The 9,564-nt window shown below is 42.7% G+C and overlaps 1 protein-coding gene across 1 annotated transcript; it reads right to left on the reverse strand.

The window, feature by feature from the left end:
* Nucleotides 1–3,968: 3,968 nt before the first annotated feature.
* LOC124020588 (DNA-binding protein inhibitor ID-1-like) lies at nucleotides 3,969–5,239 on the reverse strand. The gene is made up of 2 exons (XM_046335826.1): nucleotides 4,732–5,239; nucleotides 3,969–4,513 (listed from the first exon to the last, which is right to left on the reverse strand). Exons 1-2 carry the CDS (start codon nucleotides 5,086–5,088, stop codon nucleotides 4,478–4,480), a joined length of 393 nt encoding a protein of 130 aa, XP_046191782.1. The 5' UTR covers nucleotides 5,089–5,239; the 3' UTR covers nucleotides 3,969–4,477.
* Between the last annotated feature and the right edge of the window lie 4,325 nt (nucleotides 5,240–9,564).

Genomic DNA, 9,564 nt, shown 5'->3' on the forward strand with positions numbered 1-9,564 from the left:
AGTTGGACCGCAGAGTGAAGGAAATGCAGCCAACAAGTGCTCAGCATATGTGGGAACTCCTTCTGTTGGAAAAGCATCCTAACTGTATGAAGCTTGTTGAGAGAATGCCAAGAGTGTGCAAAGCTGTCATTAAGGCAAAGTGTGGCTACTTTGAAGAATCTCATAAACAAAATATATTTTGATTTGTTTAACCCTTTTTTGGTTAGTACATGATTCCATGTGTTATTTCATAGTTTGTATGTCTTCACTATTATTCTATAATGTAGAAAATAATAAAAAATAAAGAAACCCTTGAATGAGTAGGTGTGTCCAAACCTTTGACTTGTACTGTACAGTTGAAGTCAGAAGTTTACATACACCTTAACCAAATACATTTAAACTCAGTTTTTCACAATTCCTGACATTTAATCCTAGTACAAATCCCCCGTCTCAGTTAGGATCACCACTTTATTTTAAGAATGTGAAATGTCAGAATAATAGTAGAGAGAATCATTTATTTCAGCTTTTATTTCTTTCATCACATTCCCAGTGGGTCAGAAGTTGACATACATTGAATTAGTATTTGGTAGCATTGCCTTTCAATTGTTTAACTTGGGTCAAACGTTTTGGGTAGCCTTCCACAAGCTTCCCACAATAAGTTTGGTGAATTTTAGCCCATTCCTCCAGACAGAGCTGGTGTAACCGAGTCAGGTTTGTAGGCCTCTTTGCTCGCACACGCTTTTTCAGTTCTGCCCACAATTTCTATAGGATTGAGGTCAGAGCTTTGTGATGGCCACTCCAATACCTTGACTTTGTTGTCCTTAAGCCATTTTACCACAACTTTGGAAGTATGCTTCGGGTCATTGTCCATTTTGAAGACCCATTTGTGACCAGCTTTAATTTCCTGACTGATGTCTTGAGATGTTGCCTCAATCTATCCACAGAATGTTCCTGCCTCGTGATCCAATTTGTAAGTCGCTCTGGATAAGAGCGTCTGCTAAATGACTTAAATGTAAATGTAAATGTAAATGATGCCATCTATTTTGTGAAGTGCACCAGCCCGCCTGCAGCAAAGCACCCCCACAACATGATGCTACCACCCCCATGCTTCACGGTTCGGATGGTGTTCTTCGGCTTGCAAGCCTCCCCCTTTTTCCACCAAACAATAACGATGGCCAAACAGTTTTATTTTTGTTTCATCAGACCAGAAGATATTTCTCCAAAAAGTACAATCTTTGTCCCCATGTGCAGTTGCAAACCATAGTCTGGCTTTTTTATGGTGGTTTTGGAGCAGTGGCTTCTTCCTTGCTGAGCGGCCTTTCAGGTTATGTAGATATATGACTCGTTTTACTGTGGATATAGATACTTTTGTACCTGTTTCCACCAGCATCCTCACAAGGTCCTTTGCTGCTGTTCTGGGATTGATTTGCACTTTTCACACCAAAGTACGTTCATCTCTAGGAGACAGAATGCATCTCCTTCCTCAGCGGTATGACGGCTGCGTGGTCCCATGGTGTTTATACTTGCGTACTATTGTTTGTACAGATGCACGTGATACCTTCAGGCATTTGTAAATTGCTCCCAAAGATGAACCAGACTTGTGGAGGTCTACTATTTTTTCTGAGGTCTTGGCTGACCCATTATTATCAAGCAAAGAGTCACTGAGTTGGAAAGTAGGCCTTGAAATACATCCACAGGTACACCTCCAATTGACTAAAATTATGTCATGTCAATTAGCCTATCAGAAGCTTCTAAAGCCATGACGTCATTTTCTGGAATTTTCCAAACTGTTTAAAGGCACATTCAACTTAGTGTATGTAAACTTCTGACCCACTGGAATTGTGATACAGTGAATTCTAAGTGAAATTATCTGTCTGTAAACAATTTTTGGAAAAATTACTTGTGTCATGTACATAGTAGATGTCCTAACCGACTTGCCAAAACTATAGCTTCTTAACAAGAAATTTGTGGAAAGGTTGAAGAAACAAGTTTTAATGACTGTGTATGTAAACTTCCAACTCCAACTGTATATATTTTACTGCAACAAGAAGTATAAAGGTTTTGGAGTGATCTTTGAACTGTAAATAGTGGTGTAAATCCCAATAACATTGCACAGTGCATGTTTTACACATGACTCCTGTGGTCAGATTGAGACATATGATGTTCTTTGGGTGGTATCTGAGTTTCAAAGACTGTAGTCCAATGAGCGGCCACATGGGAGCAGTATATTATAAGGCATTCCAAAAAACATAGACTAACAGGCTACACACTCATTGCCTGGCTGGCTACCCACCCACACTCCTAGATAAAGGATGTAATTAAAGAAAATATGCAATGTTGGTTATATCACTGTGTAGGATATGCCCTATCTGTAGCCTATCCAACATTCCGAGGCAGAATTATGTAAGAGGGCTCGTAAACTTCCTCTGAAAGAATGTGTGATTGAAAAGTCAAAATAAATCTGAAAATATCATTGTTGAAAGAATATACGTATAAAAACACTGGCATATGGGGCCTCCCGAGTAGCGCAGCGGTTTAAAGCACAGTATTGTAGTGCTTGAGGCGTCACTACAGACCCAGGTTCGATCCCAGGCTGTATCACAACAGGCCTGTGACCAGGAGACCCATAGGGCGGCGCACAATTAGTCCAGCGCCTTCCGGGTTTTTTGGGGGGGGGGCTTTACTTGGCTCATCGCACTCTAGCGACTCCTTGTGGTGGGCCGGGCGCCTGCAGGCTGATTTTGGTCATCACTTGAATGGTGTTTCCCCCGACACATTGGTGCAACTGGCTTCCAGGTTAAGCAGGCGGGTGTTAAGAAGTGCGGTTTGGCGGGTCATGTTTCAGAGGTTGCATGACTTGACCTTTGCCTCTCCCGAGCCAGTTTGGAAGTTGCAGCGATGAGACAAGATCGCAATTGGATGTAAGAAAATTTGGGGAGAAAAGGGGGTAAAATAAAAAATAAACACTGGCATTTAATCCACAACTAAGCATAGACCTACATAACACACATATTTCATTTTAAATAGTCACACTTATTTAGTTTAGTTCTATGTTTCTTAACACAAATAAAAAAGTGAAAAGTATATATTAATAGCTTTATGTCTCCTATGTGTGGGAATATAATCTATAACAGAGAGCGAGTCTCTTTCTTGGCAGAGCGCCCAGCCCATCTGCGGCCTGGCTCGTGGAGTACTGTTTGTTAATGTTTCAATCAGCTGTGTGTTGAGGAATGTGGAGCTATTTAACCTGAACTTCCCCAGGTGTGCGGAGGCGCCGCTCAGTCTGGGCCCCGTCGCCCTCCCCTGCCCTTGGCACAAAGCTATCACACAAACACAATCACACACTGGCCGTGCCTCAGAACGCAGGGGCTGCAGCTGTGCGCATCGCACCGCAGGGAAATGGGAAAAACATTGCACCAGGGGAGACAGAATAAATCTTATAAAGAATTGCCGATTTAACCCCTGCCTTTCCAAAATAAAAAAGGATGCTGAACTAAAACACAATTATTGATTTCAGTGTTTTATAGTATATCCCAATGTATCTATTTTTGATTAATACCTTATTAGACCGAATACTTGCCTATACCTTTCCTAATGTGTTTTGACAGTGAGTGCATAACATTTTATACAATTCCGCACATATTTTCTGCATGCTAGTTATCATTGTCAATACCGTCAAGACATTTTGACTCAACGCTCAAGACTTCGCCGTGTTATTTGATATGTTAACGAAGCCTATAAAAGCAAAGTAAAAGTTAACTGTTAAGTCATTATGTAGGCTACCAGCCTACATTTCAGGAGCTGGGACAGCTAATTCTGAATAGTTAATGACAGTTCAGGGAATGTTTGTTTCCCTGTTCTCTCAGCCTGTACATCATCGTATGTGCACTTGTAAACACTATAGTAAATGTATAATGGCTAACTGTAAATGTGATGTCACGGGGTAATGATATGTTGACACACACACACAGACCATAAACATCAAAAGCCATGTTTAAAATAATTGTCTTATTTTAATAAAAACACCATGAAGGTACATTGTAAAAAAACAACAATATTTTTCACATAGTGTGGCATTGTAATATACAATACATTTTGTCGCTCAAGATACTGAGAAAATTAATACATTTTATTTTACAAAATTTTGAATTTCATACATGTTTTACAAAACGTAAGAGAAACGTTGTCTTTCTTGAGAAAGTCAACACAACAACAGGCGAAGCTGTTTGCAGTAACTGCCATGGTCCCATGACTAACACAGTCTATTACGACCCACTAGTCTCCATGAGATCAGAGACCTCGGGGATGGATCGAATGCCTCGAGTGACAGTTCCCCTCTTCTTGAGAATGTCCATCAAAAGTCTTTTCTAGCATGGGAGTTTGCAACTTCCCTACTTGGCTCAAGGTTTGTTTGTGATCGAATGTCACATAATGTAACCTTGTTCTTTCTTCGTGGTGCTCGCTCTGGAACGATACAGGGGGCGATGCTCCGAGAGGTCTAGCGGCACATGATTCTGTCATCCGAGCATCCATTCTGGAGAGAGAAGATACAAACGTTAGGTCCGTGTTTGCTGTGAAAGTACTTGTCTACTAGTTTCAATGCAACATAACTTTATTCACTGTTATAAACCAACTTTACGCACGGCTACAGACTACTCACATTTAGGCTACTTCCAACAGTTAGGTCAGATATTGGGAGACACTAGGTAGCTCTTACAGAAACTCATAAAGGCATGTCAGAGTGATATTTACCTCGACAGTGATGCTTGCCAGCTCTGCATTCAGGGTGGTCAGAGGTGTGCGGGGCACGCTGCTCTGATGGCGACTCTTCTCCGGTTCATCCAGCTCGACCTGCAGGTCCCAGATGTAGTCAATGACGTGCTGGAGGATCTCCACCTTGCTGGCCTTCTTGTTGGTGGGCAGAGTAGGTACCAGCTCCTTCAGCTTGCTGTAGCAGCTGTTCATGTCTTGCAGAAAGACGGTCATCTGCTCGTCCAGCAGCGGGATCTTGCATTTGGAGATGGACAGGCTCTGGTCCGCGAGGCACCGCACCATGTCCTCGCCGCCAACCTTACTCTTCAGTGCGCAGGTAGGTCCGACAACCTTCATATTGGCTGAAGGTGTAGCTGTAGTTTCCAAAGATAATAAAAAGATGGTGTGTAAAAGCTATAGAGATTAGCAAAGGCTCCAAAAGTATTTTTAGTAGTAATGGGAATATTGTCTCAGCAATGTTGACAGTTCTCAACAACGCACGAGTGTACAGCCTTGAATTTATAAGACTGGGACTTTGGGGCGTGCCCAAACTTGTCCTGTTTGCGGAGCGAGGGCCTATAGCGCCGCCGTGTTAGTGCTGGGACGTTTCACAAATGTTTTCTTAGCCAATGGGAGCCTGCGCCGGATTTTAAGGATTTAGAATATGCTTGAGAGAAGGCGTTACAAATGGAAACAAATGTGTATTTTTACGCGTGATGGGCCTATGTGGGAATCCAGCTGGCCATGGCTTGGGGACTCTGCAGGTGTAGAGTGCCTGGGGACACTGAAGGGTTGGTGTTGTGTATAGATATGGGGGTATATGTGCTGTGTGTCGGATGGGATGAATGGCTGGTGATAATAACCATAGCGCATGAGACTTGCCCACCCAACAGTTAGAGGGCACCTTAGATGACCACGTTATAAAGGTGCCATAAAATAAGAGATATTCAGACTATGAATAATAACTGGTTTATTACCATTGGGTATGGTGTAATATGATTAAAGTCCATTCAAACAATTAGCTCTATATCTATAACACTCATGTGTGCAATTTATGATTCAGAACTTCAAACACAAGGGGGAAAACAACATTCACAATTTAGTGTAGCATTCGTTATTATTTATTATAAAATGTATTTATAGGTCCCGCCTACATGTCTGTCTTTGGCGCACTTTCTCCCGTTATTCACCATAGCTGGCTGAGAATGTGTGTTAAAAGTCACACTAAGCTTTCTTTATACTTACAAACTGCACTTTTTAGCACAGACTCTCTTTTTCCTCTCATGAGGGAAGCCCCTGTGAGCCACTTCACGGATTCCTTCACATGTTCTCCGTGTGTGCTCAGCCTTGTGTGCACATTGAAATTGCATTGCTCTGTTCTGAATCTTTCCCCAGATTGTCCAAACAAGCCAAGGCAGACAGGCAGGCGCCAGCGCCGTGACGTCACCCATTCATCGGAGCCTTGACGCCTGTCAGCCTGGCGCCGAGCGGGCGGTCGCTATGGAGACCTCAAACAACAGGCTCGCACTCCACTGTTCACCTGAGTAGAGCGCCAACGGTCCATGCTATTTCGAATCCTTGGGACGTTGACATTTCAAATATTTTAAGATTAGGGTTAGGTAAAGAGTTATGGTTAGGCTATGGACGTCCCAAGGATCCCATAATGCACTAACCACGCGCAAACCCTGAGAACAAACTGGCATCAGAGTTCATAATTAATTGATCACTTTAAATCACTTTGATGAGATTACCGCCCCGCACACCTGCAAACGGTCATTCTCGCCAGTTTACTCAAGCATAGTATTTTAGGAAACGAATAAGAAAGAGAAAGAGCGAGCGCTGTAAAGTGAAACCATGCATTTGTACGCAAATTGATAGGATAAATTGCGGCAGCATTCCTTCACATGAAACTCTATGGAGGCTGTATGTGAATGTCTCCTAAAATCAACATCTTATATGAAACATGCAGCTTTTCTAAAAGCTAGAATTTTCAAGAAAAGTTTATATCAAAAAGTGTTATACAATGATATCATATGCAACATTTTAAAACAAATGTAAGAGCTACTGCCGCAAGTTAAAAAAGTTCCTATACTTTGTTCTTACTAATGATAATAGTTAACTTCTGTTGAACCCTATAGCAATGGGTTTAGTTATAAAATTGAAATAAACTTTTTGAAGAAGCGACTTATTGCAATTAGCCTATATGATGCAAATTAGCCTAGATATCACTAGAAAAACTATGGGAAAAAACGAATTAAAAGCAGAAAATAGTCCGTTTAAAGTAATTTTAGCCTACTGTCTTAAACGTAATTTAGTATTGTATTTTTTTGCACTCTGTCCCAGGTTGCAGCTGACAGGGCGGAGGGGGGAAGGGGGAGGGCCGGCTGCCAGAACAATGGGAGTGCGGTGAAGGGATTGTGGGAGAGAATCTAGGCTGGAGCCACAGTGTCTGGAGCGCCCCTCCACTCCCATCATCCAGCTTTTGTTCAGCTGCAAAAGCTATCAGCACTTCCTATTGACACCAACAATAACTCTACACAGCTGGGCCCTTTTTAGCCTGTTTACAGCACATCAAGGCAAGGACAGAGAGAGGAAAGAGGGAAAAGGGAAGAAACAGATGAGGGGAAAAGAAAAGTGAAGGAAATTAGCTCCTGATTTTAACTGACAGAATGGTAATGCCCCTCACCACCATCCAACTACCCCAAACCCTGTTTTCCATGGTCATTCATTCATTCATTTGAGTTAATACTGAAATGCAAACAGGCATTTAATTTCCAAATTCATTTGAATGACATATAGTAAAAATCTGATCCCACGTTGTATTTAATCTTTGTGCATTGTATTCTGAACGTATCAATGTAAACATGCTATTAGAGCATCTATCAAAAAGGCTGATATGCAACAGTTGCAGTCTGTTGCTTAGAAGGAACACTGTGTACAGTGCAGCAGTGTTTTCAACAGTTTGTGCCAGAACAGAAACTTTTCCCCACAGATTTGTCACTATACTGTAGTAAATTGTGCCATTTGGACAGGGAAAGTGTATTGGCTAATACACCCTCTTTATTGCTACAGAAAGTAGTTCCACAAAAGCAAAGTGCAGGATGTAGTAAGGGGAGAGCTGGAGATCAGAGGGGAAAGGACATTCGGTATTAACCCTGTTGCTACTGTTATAATTACCATGGAACAATAGCTACTGCTCATAGGGCTTCCTGAAACATGGATCTTCTAATTCTAGGAGTCAACAATAATGTGGGATATCATTTTTGATTGTAGACTTCACACGTAACGATTATCATTCAAACATATAACATGACATCATATAGTAGAATTTATTTTATGATTTAATTTAATTGAGAAGAAGCAAAACACATATTATTTTTCTAATCTTGTGGGAATAAACAATTGATTCCCATTCAAAATCCTATTTTCCCTAACCCCTAAACCTAAACTCCTAAACCTAACCCTAACCCCTAACCCAAATTATAACCTTAACCCTAATTGTAACCCTAAACCTAACCCCTAAGCCTAAAATAGCCTTTTTCCTTCTAGGGACCGGCAAAATTCCCCCACTTGTCTGAATTCTCCTTGTTTTACTATCCTTGTGTAGACTTCTGATCCCCACAAGGATAGTAAAACAAAAACACACAGACGCACGCACACACACACACACACACACACACACACACACACACACACACACACACACACACACACACACACACACACACACACACACACACACACACACACACACACACACACACACACACACACACACACACACACACACACACACACACACACACACACACACACACACACACACACACACACACCATCTTCCTGCAGCTGTGGGATTAGTTTGCAATTCCCAGTCTGGCTCTTCCTGTTTGGTCGATAATGATCACACCTGTGCAGGTGTGTGGAGACGAGCATCGCCACTCATATGGGAGTGGTGGGGTGTGGTGTCAGGTATACATGGTGGGTGATAGTCAATGTCAAATGTGTATTGTTGATAGTGATTGAGACACATTAGGAGCAGGGGAAATACAGATGATAGTAAGTGGCTGCGAGATGGGGTGGTTGGGCTGAGTGTGTCATTTCTGCTTACTCAATGGGTTTGTTTTTTATTGGTTCCCTCCTGTTCCCTGTGGTGACTGTCCTGCTTTGCTCTGCTCTGCTTTGCCCTGCTCTAGCCTGGTCAGCCCTGGTGTCCCCCTGGGGAGATTGGCCTCTAATGAGTTCCTGGCCGTGGGGATTCGGTCACATCCTGTCCAATGACAGGGCAGCCCTGTTCACAGATGTGTCATCAGCAGAACCGGCTTTCTGCCGAAAGGTCTGGAGCGTCGGAACGGTCACTGTATGTATGGCTATATTTTGCTGTTTATCATAGCAGTCTTGTGGACTTTGATACTGGCAAATCTCTAGAATATATAAGAGTTGTGTAGACTGATAGTAAGTGCTGCACAATAGAGATCCATCCAGTCCCACAGATGTCTTGGACTGTATCCTTGGCCCTGGACTGGGGATGGCTACCCTTTCCCTCACACTCAGGGACAAGCACAGTTTGGGCACTTTGCAGCCAGCAGCAGCTTGTGTGCCTGCACATTCACAGTGGGACCAGCGGACCCCAGCCTAACCCCCTGCCTCCGCCTGGTTCCCACACACACTATCAAAGCCCTTTAATGGCTTCTAATTAGCTCCCCATCTGCTGGTGACAGCGCACTGGTGGCATGCAAAAAAGCACCCATTCAGAGCATCGGCATTGTACTCTGGAATACTTTCCACTCCACTGGCAATTGCCTGGAGAGAGTTTTAGCGAGGGGGAGTGTT

The sequence above is a fragment of the Oncorhynchus gorbuscha genome, linkage group LG03 (assembly GCF_021184085.1).
Source record: "Oncorhynchus gorbuscha isolate QuinsamMale2020 ecotype Even-year linkage group LG03, OgorEven_v1.0, whole genome shotgun sequence".
Classification (NCBI taxonomy): domain Eukaryota; kingdom Metazoa; phylum Chordata; class Actinopteri; order Salmoniformes; family Salmonidae; genus Oncorhynchus; species Oncorhynchus gorbuscha.